Genomic DNA, 27013 nt, shown 5'->3' with positions numbered 1-27013 from the left:
AAAGCATTTGTGCAGAAACCTCTTCACACAAGAAAGAAACATCTCCCCTATCTTTCGTGAAGGTAAGTCAGGGCTTTCCTGATTAGCAACTGAGGCAGCTTCGAGTTCTTGTCAAAAGAGTGACAAAAAGGAGTTCAGTGACCACTTGCATCTCAAATCATAACCTGAAGGATGCTTCCAACAAGGTCTCACAACAACCTTGAAGAGAAAACTCCCAACAGAGAAAAATTTTAATGAAGATTTATAAACCTCCTTATTTTGAGATGACATTTCAGCGAGTTCACCATTTTAGGTTAGATTCAATGCCTTTTTAAAAGGGAAAATAAGTCTTTGTGGTAGCTGTTGCCACTTTTTTGGATACTTAATAGCCAGGGATTATCTGTCCAAATAAATATTTACTGTAAGAAAAAAAAAAAACAAACCCAAAACATTCATGTATGTGCAAATAGATGACCAAAGTACACTTTTCAAACAAAAAGAAGAAGAAGTCTGGAAGGGATCTTGAAAGGTTAACTAGTTTATTTCCCTGCCTCAAGGCAGGATCAACTCTAGCTAAACCATTCCTTAAAGACAGTTTTTGTCTAACCTGTTCTGAAAGCACAAGTCTGCACATAGTCCCCTAATGTGCAGACCTGGGGACTTTTTCTCACCTAAACAGTTCCGTTTGGCCTCTCCCTGTTCCACAACTGGCACATGTTTTAACTTTTTTTCTAAGAGCTGAAATGTTTGGCCTAATAAGTCTTTGACCTTGATACATGATAACTGGGTGAAATGTAATGGCCAGCAATATGCCAGAAGGTTGCACTAAATAATTCAGTGTAGCCTCAATTTCTGTACAACTGTTTTCAGGCACAAGTTCAACTCAAGCCTGCTGACAATGCTGGAGATTAATATTTTTTAATTATATTTAATAAGAAGAGAGAAATAGGGCTGCTTTTCTTTTTTTTTTTAATAGAAGATCAAGCCCTACACCTTGCGGGTTTTTAGTCAAGCTTATTTTAATACTCTCCTCAGTGACAAACGGAAGTATATCTACTGTACTAGGATTCTCCGAACTTGCACACGCCAGCATTTTTGCACAGTTGATGCTTCAAAATAAGCTGCATGTCCTGCTTCCTCACTAGGCTAGAGTAGGTGACAGAGGCTCACTGTCTTCACAGAGACAGACAGAAGAACAAGTTTCTTGCAAGATTTGGCCCCTGGGAAAAGGAACTAGAATCTATTGGAATAAAAACTGCAGGAATCTGAAATACTGTATACTTACAGTAAGATTAAATGCAATTCCTCTGAAAAGAGGAAATCCAATCACAAGTAACAACATATACATCTGCAAGGCTTTGTGATGCTCTGCACCACTAAACTGCTTTTAGTATTACCCGCACTAAAAAGAAATATACATTAGACATATCGATGTATTTAACTCAGTGCACATACAATAACCCCAGCCACTTCTCTGGTCCTTACTTTCCATAGCATCATCTTATGACAACAAAATGATCTCCTCAGTCTCATTTCTACTGCTGCACTCTCTTGTTTTTTGCTAGCTGTTCCAGTTTGCATTTCTTCCCTCCCCACCACACAGCACTGTCCCAAGAAAGGTGTAAGGCATAAACACAGCAGGAGCTTACAGTTCAGCAAGACTGCAAAGAAAGGCTGGCACCATTTTAGGCCACAAACATGCACCATGCCCTGCTGCCAGGAGGTAAACAAAAAAGCATAATGCTCTGGTGTGGGTATCGCCTAACTCTCCCTTTGCACTGCTGTGCTGGTATCTAGGGTGAGCTCAGAGCAAAGGAACAAGCATTACTAGCAGACTGAAGGGATTAATTCATAATGGAAGATCAAAAGCCACATAAACATAAAGTATAACTTGAACAATCAGCCATTTCAGGAATATATTCTAGTGCCAAACTCAGAAGCTTAGACACTTCATACGATCACAAGTGGCTGGTTTCCCCCAGGACCTGGCTGCAGAAACACAAAATTCAGGTAAAAGGGACCAAAGCCTCAAAAGATTCTGCAAATCATAAAGATGAACAGAACGATTCAAGAGAAAAGGCAGATAGTGCACCCACCAATTCCTTCCTCAACATAAGCTGATGAATGCTAAGCTGCTGCTTTTAATCTATTTAAAAAACAAGTCCGAAATGACACTAATCTCTCCTTTAAAGCTACAGCTGGCAGCTAGACCATTTACACTTCTCCATGAGCTGCACCCAGTCATATTAATCTGACTCACGACAGACCTGTGCACACAATCTCATTTCTGTTGAATTAGTGAGAGCGCACACGATGCAGAGAGCTTATGTCGGCTTTGCTTTTTATGCCTGCTGTATGTCAGCAGCAGGAAGACAGACAATACCTGATCTGGCTGCTAGTACAGAGTTAATCTACCAGTGTTGTTAAACAATCTAAACCTGCAGAGCAAGTTCATAGCAAATCGATGCTTTGCCTTACAGGGCCGTAACTTCTCTTTTTAGTCTGTAACTAGAAGTCTTAAAGCTGTGTTTAGTGCCTCATCAAACTACGACAACAGGGAAGGTGGAGAAAAGTTTTCAGTCTCCCAAGCGGTAAAGTAATCGACACTCGTAGAGAACAGGACACTTTCTACTTCTGGAACTGCTTGATAGAAATAAAAGTAGTCTGGATGCCTTTCTCAGAAGAAATAGAAATTTTAAAAAAATAAGCATTACACAGTACCAAAACACCTATGAACATTCTTGTTGGTTTGTCATTAAAACGTTGTTCAGTATTTTGCTGTCTACAGTAACACAATTTATCTTGGTGTATAAAATCATATAAACATACAGAAGAATTAAGCAGCTTGGGAGTGTGCTGTTTACAAATACAGGTCAGAAAACTTCCATCATAAGGCATATTAATAGAAAATGAACACCTATTCTGATATTAACTGAAACAAAAGAGGAGTTACCTTTTTCAATCAACTTGACTAATAATAGATAAATATCAGATTACTTCTTATTCTCACAACACTGCTAAGAGTCTTGGGTGACATCAGGGCTCCACTGTCGCAGACACTGTACAAACACAAGTGCACAGTCCCTGCCAAGAAATATGGTAATCTAAGGAATTAAGCAGCAAAATAAAAAAAAGAAGGAAAAAAATAATACACCAGAGCAAAAATGATCCAATTGCTAATGGACGTGCTTTGCAGTACCCACTCTTTTCCTTCATATCTTTTAAAATAGAACTCATTGCTTTAAATCCATGTGCTCAGCGTCTCACTCCGGCGGCAGCTACGCGTCCAACCACAAGCCAACCACTGTGCGGGCTCCTCTGTGCGCACACCAAGCAGCCCGCCCGCCCGCCCCGGGCCTCACCTGGCTCCCACGGGCACCAGCAACAAAACACGCACTGATTCTAGCCAGCCCTGGATCAGGCCAGTAGACATAACTCTGTGCAGCACCAAATTCAAGTTGGAAGCCTGCTGCACATTATACATTTTTCTGCTTGTTTGTTTCAAAATCGCCATCTAATAAGACGGTGACTTTAGCCTGGCTGAATGCACAGACTACGGCCCAGGACATGGCCAACCCTACTGCCACAGAAGGCCTCTCTCCCCCGCTCCCGTAGTGAGGAGCACAAAAGCAAGGGATGGGCAAGACAGGGTAGAAGCAGGCTTCTTTCCCAAAAGCGCTGGCCGGAAGAGATTGAGCACGTGACAAGGGCAGAAAAATTAAAATGCTGCATCCTCCTGTGGGACACTACCCCTTTCCACCCCTCTTCCCCCCTCAACTCTTCTTAGTGCAGGGGGGAAAATCTAGGAAGAACACAACTTTGCAAAGCAGATGACCAGCTACTCACTTTGGGAACAACATGTAAGCCCTAAGTTCCTACTTGCTGCACGCAAAAGTAAGGTGGAATCCTATACCATTTTGAACATCAATCACGTTTACCAAATAGAATACGTTGTTGAACTATTTCTATTAATTCTGTTTTCCAGTTCTCATGCACTTGAAACCTATGCGTTTGTGAAGAAGGATAAGAACTGCATACCTTGTTAGAGCTGGAGGGACAAATGAGATTAACTAATGTACTTTAGAAAATCATTCGGAATTTCTATCTGCCAAACAGGATGACTCGCAACTTTTTAACTGTCTCGCTGAATGTTTTTCAATGCCCCTCTGCCTACAGACCTCTAAACATTTTCCAGCAGAGGGGAAGATGTGCTCAAATTACTCCTGGCGATACTGCTAGAGCACAAACAAAATCCTGTTTGTTTAATTGCTTTTTGCATGGATGTCAGTGCAGAACTGAAATTTTTCAGAAGAGTTCAGCGTCGTATGAACATCAGATTGCGCTTTACCACTGCCTTCAGCTGGAGAAACATTAATCAGTGCTGAGCACTCTGGAAAAATCTCACCACAAAGGTGCAAACAGCACAAATAGAAGTTGCTGATGAAGTATCAGATTAATGCAGTTTCTGGACATGCACTGAAATCCTCTTTCAGAAAGAACTCTCTACCATCCTTTGCTTTCTGAGCTTTTCAAGAGGACTTTAATTCCTCATCTAAACCCAATTATATTTGAGTATGAAAAAGTCTAACTGCCTTTAATTTACTCAGCTATAGAGCAGCCGTTAATATTCTGAAACTGGCCCGGAAGCAGTTTGTGTAAATATACACGATGAAAGCGTGTAATGATTTTTTTCCTCAATGCCGCTGCTGTCGAGTGTGCAGATGGTGCAATAGTACCAGGGCTATATCAACAGCAGCAGATGAAACCCAGCGATGCTGGCTGCATAGAGCTCCCCTGCTTCTTCCTTGGGCAGCGCCTACTGGCTTATATCTTTATTTACTCAATAATGAAATGAGCTTCTCTGCAAACTAAAACCTTTTAGAGTGAATTCTGCTTTGCCACGTTTCTTACCCACAGAAACCCAGGTAGTTAAACTCTCCGTATGTACAGCAGCCTTTGCTTCGAAGTACCTTACAATTTAGTCCAGGAATTTGCTGCTGCTGTTCTCTGGGCCTCATGGGTATGAAGTCTGCCCCTTATTTCACTTTCTCCTTCCTTCTCCTTGCTATTTTTAGAAAAAGGATGTAACAAATGACTAATCTTAAGAGAATCTTACTCTACCTTCTACTGTCAAGTTATCTGCATACACAGTCATCATGTTAATAACCGGGTCCCAGAGAATTATGCCAACTCGTCTTTGACGAGCCAAAATATCTCAGAATAAGAAAACAATGAAGATGCTAATGAACCTGGCTGTAGCCTAGGTGTTTGCCCAAACATTCTTGGAGGGAGGGTATGTCCTTTGAAAAGGTAACAAAAGACCAAAAACTTTGAAACTGTTACTTAATGACAGAAGGAAATAAAACAACATAGAACCAAAGGATAATTAACTGAGATACGTTGTAACACAGACATGTCTTTGTAAGGATAGGCTACGTGCATATCGCCTGTGATAAAAAAGCAGCCAGATTCTGTCTTGCCTATACTAGCATAATTTCTAGTTTTGCACTCCTATCTTAAAGACAGTCAAGCCAGCAGTAATGTTTAAAATAGTGCAGAGAGGCTGCCAATGACTGGCAGCAAGGAAACCACATTATCATCTCAACCTGCTGAGAACAAGTCCGGCTGCAGGTCAGCAAAGGCAGCCAGGCGGCACACGTCACTCCTCTATTGCTGCTACCAAGGCCAAGTTCCAACAAGGGCAACGACGAAGGAAAATGCTAGTGTAGACAGTGCGTTTGCGCGTGCAGAGAACTAATAATCTGATTTCAGGACCAGCAATGCTGTCTCAGGTACTCCAGATGCTCATAGGAACAGCCTTCGGCCTCAGTTCCTCCCACTCCCCTGCAGGACTGCGAGCGAGGAGCCAGAGCCCCAAGCCCAGTCCCTCTGGTCCCTCGTACGCAAGCATGCACTATGCCCACCTAAGCTCTGGCATAGCCCCTGGATGTGCTGTTTTCCCTCCGTTGACTGGAGCAGGTGTCTGAAGCAGCTGTGCTCCTATCTTTGGCACCCTAAATGAGATGGGATGCACCCGAGCCATGGATATGCCATGCACTGGAAGCAGTTTTCACTTATCCTCAAGTAAAGCAAACCACCTCACATGAAAATGTTCTTCAAACAGACATACTTAACATCTAAGCAGGCTGCAGAAGAGGGATGCTGCCCCATTTAGAGCGCTAGGTTAGGATTTGAGAAACCTGGAGTTCCTGCTTCAACACCCCTTTGTTATGTTTTCGGCATGTTACTACACTTACAGCACTTCAGACCTTCCTTGTAAATGAAGCTAAACAACATTTCACGACTACAAAAGAGCACTGTGAGGAACAGTATGTTATAAAGATTATCAGGCATTGAAATTACTACAGTAATGGAAAATGTAGGTTCCTAAAATAGAGAGAACTGAGGCTATATGTCATTGTCAAGAACAAATCACTGACCTAAACAAACAAATGGCAGGACAAGCAAAGAACAGTTTGCAAAGAGCATGCAAACTCTGTAAGGACTTTGAGGAGAAGTACTATAAAGAAAAAAGAAAAAAAGGGTAAGAATCCCTCCAAAAAAGTCACACTTTTAGCACACTGCATATACTTTTATCCTTCAAAATATCATCGCATGATAAATTTTGTTTTAAACCCAAATAGAGCAAACATGCTTGCCTCCTTCTAATGCACATATCACCATACACTTTCTCCAACAGATAAAACAGTTTGAAGTTAAAAGAAAAAGATAAGTACACAGATGGATAACTGCAATTTTAGTTTGTTTCCAGAAAGCTATAAATGGCACCATTAAGTCAAAACACAGAAATACAACTAATCTACTTTTGAAATGGCAATTCACTTTTTTGCCTGAATTCACGCTAATGGGAAATTTAAAATTTTCCCATTAGTAATCATTCTTTTTGGTACATCAACACTTTTCACTATTAAATAAACTTCTCTGCAAGAAAATTGGGCTCATGAAAACTTTCGACCCTCTCCAAGTTGTTTCTTTTGTTCTCCCAGAAAACTTTATTTGCCAAGACTCTTCAATCAGTAATAAAGAACTCCACTTTTTTAATAATATTTCAATGGGTGCTGTCCTAACAGCTGTTGATACAGTGCGAAAAATTCATTTTGCCAAAGCTGAGCTGAGCCCATAGCCTGACGTAGGCAAAGAGTAGCACTGACCTACTCCAAGGTGGGAAAGTCTCAAGGCACTTGGACGTTCTCCAGATGCAAACAGCTTGGTGCTACGTCCTGCCCTCCTGCAGGGAGGGCTAAATTCAGCCCTCCCCAATCCAGTGAGAGGAAATCCCGCTGCACTGCCATAGTTTGTAGGAATACTTCAATATATCAGTACTAAACAGCAAATACATAAGCCCTCCGACCTCCTTGGGGCCTACGCTTCACCGAAGCAGCTGTAATAGTGTGGGAAACAAAGCTCAACCTCAAACAAGAACAAACTCGCACAAACGCCTAGGAGAGTTAAAGTGACAGACTGGGTATATCAGAATATGAGAAAAATTAAATAAGAGCTTTGATCTCAAGCATTTTTAGCTGACTCCAGTGAGAGAGATGCTGGCAGGCAGGACAATTTGGTATCTTAGCAAAGTATATTTGGAGAACTAGTAAACAATGTACAGTAAAAGGGTATTAATATGCTAAGAACAGAAAGGCCAAGTGGAAGTTTTCTTTTCAGACAGATCTTGATCCTCAGAGTTTGGAGCCCATGTCCCTGCCTCTTCTCAGAGAACTAACATCTAAATATTCCTCTGGAAAGATCAAATCGACATGTAACCTCCCACTACTCCTTGGAAGGAAAGGTCCCTCTGATGCCTACAGGGAATTGTTGTGGAGATCCTCTTTGACTCAGCATCTCTTTATTTCTCTCCACTACTCCCAAGGGAAACATTTATCAGGCTCTCAGTAAAGATTAATCTACAGACTTCTCTGAGATCACTCATTTTCCCCTCCTCAAAGCTGACTGCTCCCACGGTCTGTTTGCCCCATGGCAGCAGGATATTTCTTTGCCAATGTCAAAGATCAGTGCTGATGATCACTAACATTTCTAAAAAAGTCACCTACCATTAAATAAGGAGGGACTTTTCTAAGAGAGAGATTTGTTTTTCCGCACCAGCAACTGCTTTCAACAGGATTCAGAACTGCCATATTTAAATTCTTTAATATTTTCAAAGTGCTTTGTCAAATACTTCACCTTTTATTTAAAAAAAAAAAAAAACTCTTCTCGTAATTTTTTTTTCCTACAATGATACTGGTGGTTGCCTAAAGACAATATGGTCCCATTTCATATACTGTGTTTACTACATTGCAAAATTAAAAGACTCAGCTTGCTGCTCTCCTTACAGAAAGGACCAGATAAATATAAATTTATTTGTATGAGTTAATATATACAAACATAATTGAAGAGGGAGAAAGCTACTTAAATTCAAGTTCTACTCACTTAAACAATATACCATTAGTATTGAAAGACAAAACAATATGTACAATATTCATGTATTTATTTATGCATCAGTTCCTCCAAGGCTAGTCAATCCTGAAAATTAGACTGGCTTATAAGGAGTAATTTTTTGATGTGGTTACCAGTATTTTGCAGTCTAGAAGCCGGAAACAGGCTCCTCAAATTAACTGAAAAACATGTACTTGAAATATTTAATTTTCTGTTTCATTACCATTTATTTTTTAAACCATGACATTTATGTGTGTTGTAATTAGATTTTAATCGTATTGCTGCCACTGAAATTACATATGAGGAAAAGTGTATCAAAATAATGCATTTTTGAAATTAAGTAATTTCATAAGTATTTTTTTAATTATATTCCACAAAAATCATTTTACCTAGCAAAGACCTTAAGCTTTCCGAATATATTCCTTTTTATGTAACAAAAAATAAACAGTGGTCACTCAGTTGACCAGACAGATTTGCAAGGAAATTCAGTACTGACAAAGTGTGACAGTTTGAAATAACAGTGCTGTATGCATCCTCCAGCTTTGTAATAGTTGCTCACATATATCAAGTCAAAAAAGTATCTTGCATATAATCCTTAAAAATTTTAGCAAGTGTATTATAAACACAGAGCTGCAGATACTCTCAGATAATTTACATGAAATACACATCTGTCATACAGACATTCTTAGAATTATGAGGGGTATAAAATCCAGTTGATATAGATGAAAAGAACACTTGAAAAGAGTATGAAAAGTTTCCTAATTTTGGACCTAGCATGTGGTAGATCTCTCTCTTGAACAAACATAAACCTATGTTTTTGCAGAGGCTGGAGAGAAGGGCTATTTTCTATCTATGGTCTCTTTTGACCATTTTCTTTGACAGATTCTTCTGACAGACTGAATACAGACGACTTAGGACTAAAGCCTATTTTATTCCTGTGGAAATTAGCACATTACAATTCGATGCTGACATTTGTCAAAAGTTGCATGTGAGCGGTATACAATTGTCATTACGTTGTATTCTGCAGTCCCACTACCCACTTTAAGAGAGACTGGAACACATCAGAGAAATACCTGAACTGATTCAAATGCAAATATTTGTCATATTCCCTCAGAGCCTTCCTGAGAGATGCTTTCTCTATCCTTTCTTACTAATGAACATTCACTAAATTTTAGACGAGCTCAGCTAGCCAGAGAACTGCTTAATGTAAACTGTCCAAAGAATTTCACAATCAGAAAGGACTTTCATGTCTAATTTAAATATTGACTTGACTGTGTTCTCCAGCAAAGTCATGTAAATAAAGGAGGAGCTGCTGGAAGGAGTTTCCAAAACTGAAGTAATTGGACCTAACTAAGAGAAAAGAAGAGCCTTGACTCAAGGACACCTTCAAGAGAGACAGACCTCTTCCACCTTCCCAGACACATCCAGAAGTACTCAATTTAGGAACAATATCGTGACTGGCAAGATTCTGAACATGCAACATTGCAGCTGCTAACTTCCACCATGCACAGAAGCAGACCACACCAGAATAACTTCATCAACCCCAGATGATCATTATAAGGTCTGCAAAGAGCTCCTCAAGTTTTAGATGAAGGTTGAGGGACAACTTTTGATCTTTCTCAATCACCTTAGAGTGTGATATAGTCCCTTCCCAACCCCTGCACAAACCCTTGAAAGACTTGCTTACCCTTCTTCCCACATACACACATCTCTTCCATGCTCTCCCACGCGAAATACAGGAGACTGTTCAGAAATGGCTTGAGCCCCAGCTGCTGGGGCTTACCCAGGGTGCCAACCAGAGTAGATGCCCCTGCTGCATCTTTGAAAGTTTCCATGTCACGGTTACCCTCAGGCCTGGGAGAATCTCTGCAGGCCTCCCAGAAAGCCACCACCTAACCCTATTCCCTCACAAGGAAACAAGTTGGTGACTGCCTAACTGCAGTTCAGAACACTCTCTTCAGGTTTCTGGGAAGCTATGAAATTTGCCCACTGTGGCTGGTGTGAGGCTATGGATGACAACCAGCAACTTACTAAAGCTCAGTTCTGATACGTGCTTTCACTAGTACAAAGCTTAGGGTACATGTTCCCAGCTAAATCAGATTTTCATCTCATTCATCCTACAGCGGACTAGTAAATCCTGAGCCCTCTCCTCCTCCATTTATGAGCATCTAGTTTATAGTGTGTTTATCACTATTAGTCCCCAAATGCATAGCTTTGTATCATGATCTTATTAACTGAAGTAAATAAAATGCAGGAAAATTCAATCTGCCCATGTGACAACTGAATTCTGCTCAATAGTAAGTAGTACCTCCCAAAATTATGATATCCACAAATTTACACATATTTCATGAGCCTACATCTGGCCCTCACATCAGGGTTATAATCAAAACATTAAGCAGAACTGGCCTTAAGTCTGATCCTTTAGAAATATCACTTGTAGTATCTCTCTCTCTACTCTAATAACTTTTTGCAATATAACCCACAGTAGTATCCATCTATCTAGCTCCTTATCTGTCTTACAGTTACAATATTAATCTCTGCCTTCTTCACCTTACATACGAATTTCCTGTGAGACACAGGATCAAACGTTTCACTTACAACTAGATAGATTAAGTCCACTGAATTGTCTAACTGGTCAGTTATCTATCACGGGAAGGTATCGGGTTTGTCTGATGCAACCACCTATGATAAAATCACATTGAATTTTATCCATTATCACCATGTCCTTGATTAGCCTCTCCTTCAAAACGTGTTTTTAAGATCTTGCATACAACTGACACCACATGAACAGGCCTCATTAATCTCCCTCTGCCTTTTTTGCCATTAAAGATACTGCAACTAATTTTCTCCCACCTGAGGTTCCCACCACCAAGATGACAAATGCAACAAAAACTCTTGCTGATGGGTTAGTAATTCTATGTTCTTTCAATCCTCCTGGTACAGATGATTTACGCTCCTCCTCCATCCCCATTTAATAACAATAAGCAGTTAATAGTTTTGTCATCTTTCACCTTTCACGACCCTTTTGGTCCCCGTTCAGCCTCTCGCTACCCCTGTATACACTAACATTCACGTATCTCTGCTACTATCATTCTAACTGAAAACCAAAGCAGATCAGCCCAGAAAAGACAACCACGTTTTATTAATAATAATAATGACTGGACTGCCAAAGTTTTAATCCTCATACCCACATCCCAATTAAAGGGCCTAGTAAACTAAATTTTACTGACGCATGTCCTGACTTCTGTTAACAATGGTTTTTGAACTCTGAGTTCACCTATTTTATCCAGTCACTTCAAGTTTCACACAAAAACTCCATTGCATTAAAAAATGTCAATCTACTCTTTTTTTTTTTTTTTTTGAGATTAGACACAACTTTCTGCTTCAAGGAAGTTGAAAAAAATGACAGTTTTGAAGTCTGTAGAAAAAAACACAGCTGTAAACCATAGGAAACTAGGGAGGGAGTGTTGCCGCTTTACAAACTGTATCTCTGTTTTCGAAAACTGAAATTGAGAGTATTGAAGAAGAAAGAAGAAAACTGTCATCATAAAGGGAAAATAATTTTAAACTAGCTTCAGAGAAGTGAATCACAGTACTGAAAACATCATCCCCACACATGTCTGCATTACACAGCAACTTTCAACAGCCTAAGGTCTCAGACAACCAGAGAATGGTTTTTGGTTTCATTCATTCTGCTTTTGAATGAGCTGTTATCCAAGAGAAAGCAACTCTCAGGGCAGAAGCCTAATGTTGTAGGACTTACATAAAGAGGTACTTCAGCGCAGCTCAACTCCATTGTCACGGCATCTAGAAACAGAATAAACGAGTGGAATTATTACACACTGAATCAGGAGGTATTAATATTTTTATATCCTCTTCAAGTCCGTAAACTAAGCTAACATTTTTCAGGATTAAGGAAATAAAGGATACTAAACTTATCATATGTCCAGTTGCCCTAAATTTCTCCAGAATGAGGAAATGCTGGTATAATGATGCCTGTATAATGCTGGAGGAGGGGTGGCTGGTTTTAGTTAACATGCTGTGTGCTTTTCACACAATAGACACAGTAAACAAAACAGGTCAGCAGAGAGCTGAGCCCAGCCACTGAGACGCTGCAGTTGCAGTAAATGGAGGACTGTGAATTGTATGTAGCCTTTCTTATCTCTAGAGGCAAAGGAAAGAATTTAAATTTGACCTAGAGATGTAGTTGTAGCAACGTCGTACTCCACAGCAACATCCCAAACATCTGGTTCCAGTATTTTAGTAACTTCAGAGAAAATATCCCCAAGGTAGGTTGCCTTAGACACCTAAACAGCAAGCTACTGATATAATACATCAGTGAAGTTATAATAATTACAGTCATCATTGCAACACTGATTTCTAATATTGTATTTCAAACTTGCTACATCCTCAAAATTCATACACTAAAAATAACATCCCTGACAAACGAGAAAAAGCATACCAGAAGCAACTTCACGTCTTTCGAACGAACGGTAAGGTGGGTTCCACAGCTACGTGCAAACCTCCCGCCGCTGACCGAAACAGGCTACAAAAAAGAAAGCCTGTCTTAAGAGGAGGCTGCCTCAACTCAGATGTGGCCTTGTTTTTAAGGTTGAAAAGTTTCCAAGAACAACACGCTTGCGCAGCACACAGCTTGTTAACGCAGAGGTATAGCCTGCTATGAGTCAGAAAGGACTTGAAAAGTTCCCTTCCTACAAACTGCGAATACCGAAGGCACAGCTTCCATCAAAAACAAGAACGGACCCCTCCAGCACACACTCCTTTTAAAGCGCACAGTTTGTTAATAAACGTCTCATGGTGCCTGTCAATTCATCTACACTCGCAAGTAGCTACGTTCTTGTGGTTTGACTTCAGTACAATTTTAACACAAAAGAAAAAAACACTTTACAAAATCACTGGCCACAAACGATCGGCCAAAAACAATCTTTCACATTGTCAGAAAAGGGTATCAGGCAAACGCTAATCCAGTCAGCCTAGTCAGCAGACAGAGGGGTTTCTTATTTTCAGCATACGGAGGAAAAATCCTGTGGCTGACTCCAAGGTGCCTGACTCTGACAGAGAGGGACAAAGCCCTGTAGCTGCTCAGCAACTGAATCCTGACTGTAACCTTGAGAGTAGCAGCGTCTGAAGCACACCCCTGTTTGTGCAGAAGAAACATGGTTACAAGAGAAATTAAAAAGCTGCAACATTAATTCCACAAGGAAAACTGCAAGGTGGAGCTTTTCCGAAGTGTCACATTACAGAACGGATGAAGCACATAACTTCTATCCCGGACCTGTCACCAGCTCACAATTACCGCCACACACAGATTACATACATACATAAAGGGCATGGGCATCATTTAATGGTAGGTTGAGAGACATAACACAATTGCTCTCCTATTGCTACACGCCAGTCAGCTGTTTTACACCATTGCTCTATTTTGCTATAGGAAATCCCCTACAACGGTTTTCCCTCTTTAAAGGAAGATATCCAGATTAAACTCCATTATCTCTTCTGCAAGAAAATATGAGCACGCTCAAATTATTATGCCGTGCCAACAGAACAAGATTTGCTTTTGATAATTTTTGTCCTAAGACTTAGCTCGACCCCCACAGCCTCAAGAGGCTTATGCAAATATCTTTCTCTCCCTCAAAGAAAGGATGAAGAAGGCAGGCATGCCCCTAGTCTTCCTACTCTACCGCAAGTGCGCATGAGAAAGCATAATTCAGCCCCTCCTTTGGGGGTTATCATTGTACTAACAGGACAATAAAACCCTTTTATACCGCGTAAGAGAAACAAAATTCACTGGAGATATCATGCCTTCCTAACTTCAGCCACCTTCCCCTTCATTGATGTTACACTGTGGCTCCTCTGAGGGTTTGTCTCTCCGTTCTGAAATACTAAGCACCTAGCTCAGTATTGATCCTGAACGGACAGATAAAATGAATATTCAGGTCATCTAAAGCGATCAATGTTTTTTTTGTGCAGCACTCAGAAGACATTAGATGTTGAACACTGACTATAACCACTTTGAAAGATGCTCGGAAATATTTTCTACCTGACACGCTCCTGACAAACCAGCTTATAACGATGTTTCCTGGATGCGAAAGGGTAGCCAACTGATCCTCTTTTTGCTTTCCACAGAAGAACCCACGAATGTCAATATACAACACTAAGCAAACAATTCTGCTTTTCGGTCACTCTTAAGAGTGCCAGTTGTGCAAAACCCTTTCTAAACAACTGGCTCACGTCTTTCCTCCATCCAGGGCTTGGCTGCTGGAAGTCACTGGGAGGGGCAGGAGGAAGAAAAGGATACACATTGAGAGGAAATACTCAGCTTAGGCCACTGAGCAGCTGTTCTGCAATCTCTGTTTCACACTAAGGGACTGAACAAGATGATACTAAGGTATCATCATCATCTGCTACCCTACCATTCACCTCCTCTGCACAGGAGAGGACTGCTGAATTCACAAAGCAGCAGATTCTCCAGGGTCTGATAGATGCAATGGAGACAAGCGCTCTGAGCCACTAAGGAGCGGTTTCTCCGCACAGCAAGTGCGGGCTCCAGGTTCAGTTCCCGACGTCGTGGATATACATCATTTCACAGAGCGGAACTTGATCTGTTCCTCTGACAGCTGTGCCTCCGACACAGAAACCAGCAGGACTGACATCTAACAGACAGGTCCAATTTCAGGCACTGCCCACAAACATCAAGCCCACGCAATTTCAGAAGGAGCAGGATTCATCTATACACAGAAAAAAAATCCCTTTTCAGCTTCCAGTTTGATTGAATTTAGCAGGAAATGTAAAGAAAGCATTTGTTGTGATGTGCTGTAAACGGGAGAGACTTGCAGCATACATTTCAGGCAAGTAGAGGTAAATATGCAACAAAGAATAAAAAAATCTTTAAAATAAAATAATTTACCTAACAATTTTTAAAATCTCTAGTCTCCCATTTGATCTGGTAGCAAATGCTATTTCTGGTCTCCTGACCAGATCAAGTTTATCGACATGAGCATGGACAAATATAGCTGTGTTTTATCAAAAGATGCAATATATCTCAATAATCCCTCCAACATCCTTCTCTTCCTCACCCAATATTTTATTTATTGGTTGCCAGTTGTGGGAATCTTATCTATCCATTTGCTTTCAACACTACCAATTTTAGCATTTTATAGAATGGTTTCCCCAAGTATCAAGACATGCCAGCGTTAGAAAGACCGGAAGAAGGAAACATAGTGCTGGAAAATAAAAGCATCAGAGACTGGCCTAACTGCTTTTTAATGGGAAATTTGCCAACTATCAGACTTTTTCCACTCCTTACACATTAAAGAAATTAGATAAGGGAAAGCCTTACACAAATCTCAGCATAAAGGCATTTCTACTGGTTGACAAGGTGACCCTTTAGCAGCCAAAATGCTCTTCCCCCCAAGTCCACTGCAACTACTATTTGGCTGTCCTAGCACCTACTGTGTATCACCATTTTCCTAGACACAAAAAAGGGTATTTCTGGATCCTAGAATAACTGGCTTCCAATTCAGAATTTGACTTTCTCCTCTTCCATGTAAATAAAGAGTATAACTGTGGGAGAAAGAAGCAGAGTAGGTGAAAACAGGACTCAAGACTTTGATCCTGCTCTGTGACCAGACTGCTGCACTCATATGGACTTAAGTCAGGGCTCCAGTGCTGTCATCATGAACACCCAAGGCTCATTAAGTAGGACCAGGCTACAGGTTGTGTAAGCCTTGCAAATTGCTGCAAAGTATAAGCAGCAATATAAAACATACGTTTCACATTTCTCTTCCATACATCACTTCAAAGTTAACAAAACATGAGATCTTTAGGCCCTACTCCCTATATTCTCCTTTTGGATCGCAATCTCACACCTCTGTACTACAGACTACTGCTGCTTCATTGACTGTAAAGCAAATGACAAAGTCAAAACTGTCAGGCCATGTAAATAAACTGCCAGTGATACTTTGCAGGTGCCTGAAGAATTTAATTCTTCTTCTCCCTTTTTTTTTCCTCGTGGTGGCCATATTTAGACTCATGTCTATAAAACACAGAATTACAGTTCCATTATTACCATTAAGACGAGCATGTTAAGTCTTGATTTCTGACAAACTGGAGCAACAAGAAAGAACGAGTACGTCCCACCCAGAGGCCACTAGAAGGTAAGCAAGCATGTCAAGTGCATCATTCATGGGCTTTAAAAATTCACTATCTTTTTCTAAGCAAAATATCTTGTAAAAGTCTAGTAGCACAAGCATTTTAAGATGGCCTCTACCTAGCTCTCTTCCACTTGATGACTGTGTTACACGTCACTCTTATCACTGCTATATTATTATTTGTCACGCAATAGCCCCTACAGGCTAAGTGCTGTTATCAACCCACATGAGTCTCAGGCAGATATGAATTATTGTACATCATACTGGTTTTCTACTTCTCATATCTTAATAACCTTCAAAAACTGTGAGATTCCAGTACAGTACTCATGAACCAGCAAGTTTCCATTAACAATGTTCAAACTGCTTTTTTTCAACAAACATGGCAACCAAACCAAAGTGTATTTTTGGATTTACAGATTCCATCAGAGTTACGTATGTATATCAAAAGGCTCAGTCATGGCTTCTAAAGCACCAGAAAACATGCTGCACAGAGATCGGGTCTAATTTGGTAAAGAACGTTCTTTTACGTGCAGATCCTTGCTCTGGACCTGATTAAAAGATCTTAGGAGAAGGGGAAAAAAAAGTAGCAATCTGAAAATAAATGTATGATAAATACTACATTCCAAAATTTGGAGATTTGTAACTTTCTAGCTGAGTTTTTAAGACATATTCTTACATTTTTATACCTATTTCTCATAAAGATCTATAGCACGAGGAGGTTAAAAAAAAAAGCAAAACTCTTAGCTAGCAACTTGCAAGAACACTCATTTACTTCCTTCTAATAGTATCCAGAGTGAGAGGTAAAATAAACCCTTATCTATTAAATTTATAATGAAGCAGCTTGCATTAGTCTTGATTACTTCACCACACAGTAGTTGCTCTCCTAACAAGTGAACAGGAGAAATGTAGCCAAACACCTTTTAATATAGCCTTCACTTCAACAATCTGAGACAAAAAGAAGCTTAAATCCTCTTCTAGAAAATGTCACTCCACTCATGGCTATCGTATTTCTTTCAGTTTGTTAAAGCCACAGCCATTTTGTGCTCCTTTGCAGAGAAAATAAAATCTCCAAAAAGGGTCACATTTTTTAAACTTTTAAAAATAGATTTGGGTTTTAACATTAAAAAAAACAACTCCAGAAAAGTGACTCATAGAAAAAAGCCTGTTCCTTAGATTAGCAAAATAGATTCTTTATGCATTCCTGTATTAACATTCTTAAAGTAGCATTTTCATTTCAACTAAAAATAAAATGGAGCTCCAGATTTTAGAAAACTCAGAAATGTAAAACTCGGGTTATGCATTACTGAAAGACAAAAAGAAAACTAATACATATGTAAGGTCACTAAAACAAACTTAAGTCTGTTTGATACTACTGTCAGACTTCTGTCTCACCTCCAATATTTCTTTAATGCCAGTTTTGAGAGATTCTTTTTAATGAAGAATTTTTGCAACACTTTTTAGAAATTACCACTTCATATTTTGCATACAGTGAAGCCATTATGCCAGAGCAAAACCTGAGAACCCCATATCCCAGGCTCCCTTTCTTTTCGAGTTCTCACAAGTACTCTACAAGATCCACATATTTCTCATATACACGAGACACATTAAGGAGTTTGTACTTGCACATTTCACTGATAGAATAGCAAAGAAGCGGACCCGGAGATTTTTGGTTTTATATATGCATTCAAATATATGCTCCGACATGATCTGTGGCACTTCATCACCACTCAGTCTTGCCCATCCTCAGACACGCTGTAACTAACGAACCAAGTTAGGGGATACATCGTTTGTCTAATGACATTGCTGCCCATCTTCATGGGCAGCTAGAATTAACTGTCTTGAGAACGCTGTTTATTTAAATTAGGAAGAGCAGAAGTACATCTTGGTTTGCTTTGGAGAGGGAAGTCTGTCTCGGCATCTACAGGGTAGCTACAGGGCAGACTAAGGTTATTTGGATGACCTTATCTGTGTGTCTTTATATTTTCAAATATTTGGACACTCTCTAGCATTGAACATTATCAGACTGCTTGGTTAACTATATTTGCTGAAAACTATGTACTACTTTCTCCCCACCCATTGAAAATTGAAGGGAAAAGGGATTATCATCTGGAAATTTTACTGTTTTTCAAATTCACAAGCTCTTCAGGAATTTTTTTTTCCTCCTACAAAACTCCCTTCTGCACTAAAATGCTCCTTTCATCCTTCAAAGCGTGTGAGTGAAGGTCTTAAGCTCAAACAAGGAGCTAGAATTAGTTCCATTCCCCTCCCAATATTAGCTGTGCATAACCCAAGCCCACAATTTCAATTTTGAATCCAAGACAGCTAACTGGAGAATCTTCTTGCTGTCTCCCCTAGAATGTGGCAATGCACTAAAAAGTGGCAGAAAACTGTCATGGCATAGCTCCGTGTTTACTGACCAATCACTATTTTCACGCCAAATTTATAGATAACAGAGATATTCTCTTCAGCTGCCACCTCTGTTAATTCAGCCCTAGCTCCCAGAATCAAGGTGTTTTTCTTTTTTAGTTGATGCTCTTAACTAGTACGTAAACAATTCTGCAAACAAAATTTGATCACGTAATTACGTTATTAATGTGCAAGGCAGAACAAACTCTACAGCCATTAAGAGTAAGAAATAAATTTTTTGATACCAAAGCCATTAGATAAAATTCTGATATTCACTGAGGCAACTTCCGCTAAGAAAGAGGACTATTCCACCTCAGAGCCCTCCTCTAATCAGTAAGGTAGTTTACTGGTACCTGCTTATTGACAGCTTTCAGTTTCTATCTCAATGATGCTCAACCTGTAAGATAATTCATACAGCTCAACTAGATGCTAGGACATTAATGGAAAACCTGTGTGTAATTTTTAAAGAATTTCAACTGACAACATTGACAAAAATTCTGAAAAGCATTCCTGAAAGGTAATAAGACATAGTAGATGTAGTAATATCCGAGCTAATATAGAATAGGAAAAAAAAAAAAAAAAAAAGGAGGGCTCCAGTCAAAACAGCATGAAAACTACTGGTGCAAATGAAGACTTTTATAGATTTAATACTTGGGCACAAACATTCACTGTAATAAAGCCACGACTTGCTGTGCTAGATAGTATGCTAGCACCTAAAAGACATGCTGTAACAGGCACAGAGAAAACATGTACCTGGCTGAAGATTACAGCATCCCCCTCTTCTATAAGCTAGAAACCAAGACACAGATGTCAAGTGACTGACATGAGGCCATGCAGAGAGCTGATAGCAAAGCTGAAAATTGGAACTGGATCTTCTGAGTCACTATGTTAGTCATAACCTATCCTTCCTATATCCTGGTACAAATTCTTGTTTAATGTGTTATTCAGAATAAAAAAACGTTGAGCCATTTTACACGCCATACCCTTCTGAAACAGCCCCGTAAAGATACTATTCTCTCGGGAGATGACAGGAACTTCTGAGTAACAGCAGCAATTTTAGATGGAGAAGACGACTACTACTGCATCATATACGATAACAAAGTATTAGCAGAAGTGCCTGCTTTATGAATCAAGTGAGAGGGCCAGATGAATGTCACGAGAGGATCGTTATTAAGACAGTCTATGTGAACACTTTCATTACTGCATTTAATACTCAAAAATTGCCCTGGAGGAAGAAAAAACATACTTTAGTACTTAGTCTTTTCACAAAATGTTGACATGTTGCTATTTTATACTGAATGCTCAAAAGAGAGTTATTTTTTTACCTATGTGGAAAAATCCCTCTCATTCAAGTGACTCCTGAAATCCTATTTCTGCAAAGAGAGATTGAATTGTCCCTATAAAAGAAAAACAAAAAACTTAAGTCATCCATTAGGCTTCTTAACACATCCATGAATTTTCATAATAACTTACAAGAATCACCTGTGTTTTTGTTTAACACCAAATATAGAGGCAAGAATAAGTCAGTAAAAAAAGGCTTTTAAAATCCTTTTTTCTGGAAAAAAAAAAGTCAGTGATCAGGTTGAAAACTTATGTAATTCTAAATTGCCCGTACCAGAGTTAATTCAACAAATCATTATGAAGAATTATTTCTAGACTTTGTTTTTCAGAATTTTACAGTTAGGAAAGGTTTCTTTTGCATTTTTTTTTTCAGTTGGAAGAGTTAAAACGTCATTTACCACAGAAATACTAACACTTTTAGGGTTAAAAATCTACCCTACCCACTTAGCTACAAGATCTAAGGAAAAAAAAAGGGGGGGGGGGGGGGCTTTAAACGGGAAACAACAAACGGGGGGGGGGGGGGAAGGAAGCCACAGAAACCTTCTCTCCCCTCCATTTGGGGAGCTCAGAAGACAATTTAAAGCCCCCGGGAAGTACTTTCCCGTGGCGCGGCCGGCCCGCGGCACCAGCGCGCACTACGGTCCCAGCCGGCGCCAAGGCTGCGCCTCCCGCGCACCGCCGCCCTCCTTCCGCAGCCCCGGGCCCAGCAGCCCCCCGCGCCCCCGGCCCCACACCTACCCGCGCCGCGGGCTCCCGGCGCCGGGACCAGCGGCTGCGCGGCAGCAGGTGCCCGCGGCGCGGCGCGGCGCGGCCGCCCCGACGGAGGGCCGGCGCCGGCCCCGGGGCAGCGCCGCGTTACCTGCGAGGGGCGTCCTGGGCACCGCCGCCGCCGCCCGCGCTGCCGGGGGAGGAGCGCGGCGCTGCTGCCGCCGCCGCCGCCGGGGCCGCGCCCGCGGGAGCCGGGGGGGGCGCCCGGCCCCGCCAGCCCGCGGGGACTGAGACAAAGCGGCGCTCTGGTCGCCCCGGGGCGGGGAGGGGGGCAGCCCCGAGGCACCGCCGCGCCAAGCCGCTCACCGGGCCGCGCCGGCGCTGCTGGGCCCCTCCGCGGGCGGGACGGCAGCGGCCCCGACGGCGGCCCGGCCCGGCCCGGCCCGGCCCGCAGCGCCTTTCGGCGGAGCGCGCTGCCCTCTCCCGGCCGCAGCGCGGCTGCAGCCGCCGGGGCACGGCGGCCCCGCGGCACCCCCGGCCCCGCCGGCGCCCCCCCCGCCGGCGCCGTCGGGCTGCGCCCAAAGGTGGATTGTTCAGCACTGGCCCACGGGGCGGGGGAATAAATCTCTCTTGGTGCACTTTAACTTAATAATTCTTGTCCTGTTTATTGGCCAGCTTCCCCCCCCCCCGCCCCCCTTCAACAGCAACATTTTAACGCAATGCTGTGGGGATGAAAAATTTCATGCAAGCACTGTAAGCAATACATGAGAGACAGCTACTACGCTGTAGCCGGTGCTGGTGAAGCATCGGCTAGAACACTACATGTAGCTGTGTGTTCCTTCATATCCTCCACAAGCCTGGGGAAGAGCAGAACGAGAAAGCAGAGGAAGAGGAAACATGAGGGAGCTGGGTCTGCTCAGTCGGGAATCAAAGCCTAACTAGGTTCCAATTACTGATTTATTGAGCAATGCTACCACTTTAAAATTAACTAAGCCAGCTGTCAGAATATTAAACAAATCCTCAAAAACTATCTTCTGAGATGAAAGCATGCTCTATTGCCATACCTCTTTTCCACCCTATGCTCTTTTCTCACAGCCACTAGGATACTTGCAGATCCTAACTTCTGAACTCTTTCCTCAGTCAAGTACAGCAACGTGAGCGCTGTTAAAAGCAAACAAAGAAAACCCCAACAACTACAAACCCAACACAGCCGTGATCTGCTGTTCTCCAGAGGCTAGACAAAAAAAGTCAGCTGACATTTCAAAGATTAGGTTAGGTATCAGGAAAAAGCAACAGTAAAAGATAATGTCTTCCCTAAAACTCACTAGGTACAGAGATCAAAAAGTCTTCCTTCTTAGGGGTTTAAAAGAATAGTGTGAGATCAGTTATGCAGACTTATTCCCTACTTAGGGGCAGAGAATGAGGCAAATGATCCCCTTTGGAGCCTCTCTCAGACTGATATTTCCATTAATTCTATGATTTTTGTTTGTCTTTTAAACTGTTAGCCACATATGGCAAAAATAGTGGATGCATTAAGTGTTAGTATTCTGTGTGGATAGGAGAAAAAAAAAAAAACAAAACCACCAATGGACATAAGAAACAGCCACAGAATTCAGGTCAACATTTCCTTTAAATCTGATTAGAAGGTCCTCATGTTGCTTTCTAAATTAATAGAAAAGCTGCACGCAAGCTCTAAATACATTGAAAGCTCCTAGTTAGGAGCACAAAATCACTACCAGACTCAAACTTCATAGCCAAAAATTCAAGCTTCTTAGTGATTGGTCTTCTTACCAGATGCCCTTAAGGAAATTATAGCCTCGTAATTCACTTACCTCCGCCCATCTGAATGTATAATAGTTTCATCAGCCTTTTTAATAAGTAAATATATTAGACTGCTGCAACAGAGGACCGGTCATGAACATACCTCCCTGTAGCAGAGGTAAAGAAATCAATTAAACCCCCTGCTTCCCTCCCTGAATTTTTTAATTAAAAGAGCCTCATGGCCTTACATGGTGTGCGTCTACCTTCAACATTTGAGACCTTTCATTTGTTTACTCTGTGTAGCTTATCATCCTGGCAAACATCTCCTCAGAGTGCAAGAAAGCAGAGTCTTTCTGTGCCTTACTTCTCAGGACTCATCCCACAACTCCATGAGCTCTCGGAGGTTAAAAAAAAAAAAAAGAAAAGCCATAGGCCACAGTGTGATCAGGACTTGACTTTGGAAAGTTGTATTTGCAAGGAGACGGAATGAGGAGCAAAGGCTGATTGAGCTCAGCCAGGTTAGCGATAGCTTACAACAAAAACATTACTAATTTATAGCATCTTTCCTCTGCATCTAACCCCAGCGTACTTTACTGAAAGCAAACATAAGGATTGCTTCACTTATCATGGAATATAGCCGTATCTTACCTGCAAGCTATCCAACCGCATGTTATTCAACTGCATAAGACAAGCAAAAACATATCTGCAGCAGATCCCCAGGATTTCAATTCCAAATTTTCCTGACTGCAAAAAGTTATGAAAAGAAGTAGTTAACAGTTGCAATTTAATTTATGTAATTTCCAACATTAGTAGCAGTACACTAAGATGCTGACTTCGATCTCAATTCCAGAGAAAATCCGCTCTAGGATTTCCATTATTAAAACAAGCATTATGTACATGTTTTATACATACTGGGACTACAGATGCAGAAGTTTTGCTAGAACACATTCGAGTATCACAGCAGAAGAGCCACCCGCACACACTTTAGAGACTACCTTTATATGGTGTAGAGCACTCTAGCATCGACAAAACAATCATTGCCTAGGAGTTATATGTCATCAATTAATGTTTACTCAGTTTTTTCATGGTGTGCTGAATGGTTTTGCTTGAATGACAAACATGGAAATAAGAGGTCATTATTATCTATTATTCTCAATACAAGCATTTTGAGGCTATGGGCTGCTTAAAAATAGTGGTTCAGGAAACAAAGCTCGCTCTCTCCTGTTTTTCAACTGTAAAATTTGTGTGATCTTCCCTGAACATTTTGTCTGGCCTATAAAACTTATAGTGAACTTGCAGTATCCTATAAAAATATTCCATGTTTTTCCACAGAAAGTCTGACTTCTTTATTGTGCAAAATTTCAGGATATTAGGTTCACAGCATCCCACCACACGATATCACTGAAAGGTAGCCTACGACTATCCAGGACAATGCAAAAGGGTCTCAGCTCAGTATTGCAACCGTAACCCTCACAAACTGAGCTCAAGTACATATACAGATGAAAATCAAACATTTGGCAAGATTTGCCAGAGGCAGCTCAGCCTGTGTTGCACAAGCATGGTTACAGTCATTAAAAGGTTTTGTTTGTTTTTAAATGCAGAGACAGGATAGATTCTGAAGACTAATTGCTATCGCTGGCAAAAGCAATGACACACTCCTCATCCATATGGACTTCTGATGCTGCTGAGCAGAATCAGAAGAGATTTTGGAATCTATGAAAGGGTGCATTTTGTTCTTTTTTTTTTTTTAAGGGATTTCTTAAGCCTGCCTCAACGCACTTGAGATTTTTCCTAGTACAGCCCAGGCTTTTATATTGTCAGTGAACTCATGATATTTCAAATCTAAACCAAAAGATCTTTGGCAGAAAGTTAAATGATGAGAAAGCATAGGAAAAGGTAATCTGCACCAAAACTTCAGATTTTAGATGCATAATTTTTCCATTTACTGTTGCAACTACATGAACAGATTTGAGTTCTCTCAACTTCAGAATTCAATGATTAAATAAAGGTTATAACTCTGCAGGTAGTAACATATTTCATTTGACAGTGATCAAACACTAAAGGGTAGGTTCCCTTCTGGAATAAGCATATACCTTGCGACAGCAACAGAATTAAAGTAAGTTTCTTGTAACAGCTTATGTATTAAATTATGCAGGATTTCAGCCAAGAGGGTTTGCATCTTGATACACACAGAGCAAGAATATTTCCATCTTGGTTCATATCTGTCCATCTCCTCGTACTTCCTGCCAAATTAAGCAATCAGAAATTGCTTGATCAGCCACTTCAGTGTTACAATATTGCACTTTCACAGCTTTAGCCTTCCTCTTCACATTTTACTGTTTTCTGTGTCAAATCCTTTGCGCTTTGTATAACACTCTTTTAGCAACCACCACTCCCGTTGCATCTTCATAAATAATGTACCTAACCCAGCCCCCTTCTACCTAAAGAAGGGGACAGTACACAGGTTAGTTCTGCAGAATGCCAAACACACTTAGGAACATAAATATTCCCTGCAAGAAAAAACTGACTACAGACTGTTGCATCCAAACACCCTGCTTTTATCTTATTTGCCATAGCAAGTTTATTTTAAAACAGTATTCACTGTATCAACTTTAAAAAACTAACCCAGTCTGTCTTAATTTATATGCTATTGGCACCCAGAAATTTCACTTGATGCTGTGAGTTTCAGTTAAATGCCCATTCTCATGGGGTGACTGAAAAGTTCTATTTGCTCATAACGAGTAATGTCCTCATTCATCTGGAAGTTAGTCTTTAAATGGCCCAAGAAAGCAAACATACACAATTATATCATAAAAGGTACATTATCTATAAAAAAAAGCCAAGAGGGAGATGTTACCTGCGACTTCACCACTGAAATTCTTAATGGCCTATCAAAAACCAGGTAAAGCTAATAATGCTAAACAAAAGAACAAGCAGCCTCCGTTCTCCATCCCTTTCATCTTGATGCGTGTCAAAACACATTGCATTAGGACAGCAAAAATCTAGTATTTTATAAAAGGGGAAACAAGAACAGAGCTGTGAAATAACATGCCAAATGGTAACTCAGTAGTCCTGCATTATCTGACAGCCTGCAAGTGTACTTTCATGACATTCAGTTATAAAAATGTTCAGATAATATAACCTATATCCCAACTGAAGAGTGCAAAAGGAGTACTCAACTTCCAAAGACTATTTTAATAAAACTGCATCAGCAGTTTAGTACAAAAGTAACATAGTGTTTTAATTATAAGCTCTTTATGTCCAAGACCAAAGTTTGCCCTTATTTAAAGCAATGTTTTAAATGGCTATCCTCCAGCACTAAAGTACTTCAGTGGTTCTTGCTTTACAAGGCGCACATAAAATGTGAGTTCTGAAGCCCTCTCCTACGGGAACAAGCAGAGATGGATTTTACCACTCCAATATTATGCTACTACTTCTGTACAGATGGCTAATAAAGAAACTAGTGAGCTGCCATGGTTTACAGCCTAGATTCTCACAGTACTTTCAGCAAACAGCATTCTCGCTTATATGCTACAGCCTTAAAGGACTTGCTGAAAATGACACTCAATTCTAAGATGCTAATTACAATCCCACACCACTTGAATGGTAAAGAAGCCGAAAAGCGTTCCATTTTATGATGGAAACACGTATATAGTAAAGCAAGCCCTAGCAAGGCAATAGGAATGTCAGTTAAGATAACCCAAATACAAAGTACACAACTGGGGGGGGGGGGCCCAAAAAAAAAGTAAGCGGGCCCACTCAAACCGCTTTCTTTTGTGAGATTTTTTTAAGTTTGTTTCAATTGTCTCTTATTTTTGAAGTCCTTTATATCATCATAATGCCATTAAGTCATAATGTTAGAGCATAAACACTGTTGGTGTTTTCTACTGTCTCATAATTAGCTACTCAGCTTTGAACAACTCAGCTGACAATTTAGGAAGTTCTAGCGGCATGGTCTTCAAAGCACATCTGTTGAAATAGAAAGGTATGAACTCTCATGAATTTTGAGCACTTAAGTAATTTAGCAATATAAGTTTCACTCATTATCAGAAGAGGTCAAGGGAAAAGAGACCAGCATCCATCTTTCCTGACAAATGCTCACTGGAAGGTTTGCCAAAAACCACCAACCAACCAGCTCATCTCTCTTCTTCCCAAGTTAATTCAGGTGGTTGAAGAACAGGAAAGAGAAATGTTCA

At 40.7% G+C, this 27013-nt stretch overlaps 1 protein-coding gene across 10 annotated transcripts in view; it reads right to left on the bottom strand.

The window, feature by feature from the left end:
- The window catches only part of LOC138064647 (rho guanine nucleotide exchange factor 28-like), a 133249-nt gene extending 112093 nt beyond the window's left edge, over positions 1-21156 (bottom strand). For 4 of the 10 annotated variants that reach the window (XM_068928190.1, XM_068928198.1, XM_068928199.1 and 1 more), the window contains exons 1-3: positions 21087-21156; positions 20333-20404; positions 12194-12237 (exon numbers count right to left, since the gene is read on the bottom strand). In XM_068928190.1, coding sequence (XP_068784291.1) covers positions 12194-12226 — 33 coding nt within the window. In that variant the 5' untranslated portion in view covers positions 12227-12237; positions 20333-20404; positions 21087-21156. Of the gene's footprint in view, positions 1-12193; positions 12238-12892; positions 13027-19990; positions 20022-20332; positions 20405-21086 lie in introns of those variants that run through there. The other 6 variants (XM_068928195.1, XM_068928193.1, XM_068928196.1 and 3 more) reach the window with 4 other exon arrangements.
- Between the last annotated feature and the right edge of the window lie 5857 nt (positions 21157-27013).

The sequence above is a fragment of the Struthio camelus genome, chromosome Z (genome assembly GCF_040807025.1).
Source record: "Struthio camelus isolate bStrCam1 chromosome Z, bStrCam1.hap1, whole genome shotgun sequence".
In the NCBI taxonomy this organism is placed as follows: Eukaryota; Metazoa; Chordata; class Aves; order Struthioniformes; family Struthionidae; genus Struthio; species Struthio camelus.
Note: the sequence above shows the minus strand (reverse complement) of the source record. Positions and strands in the feature narration are given on the sequence as shown.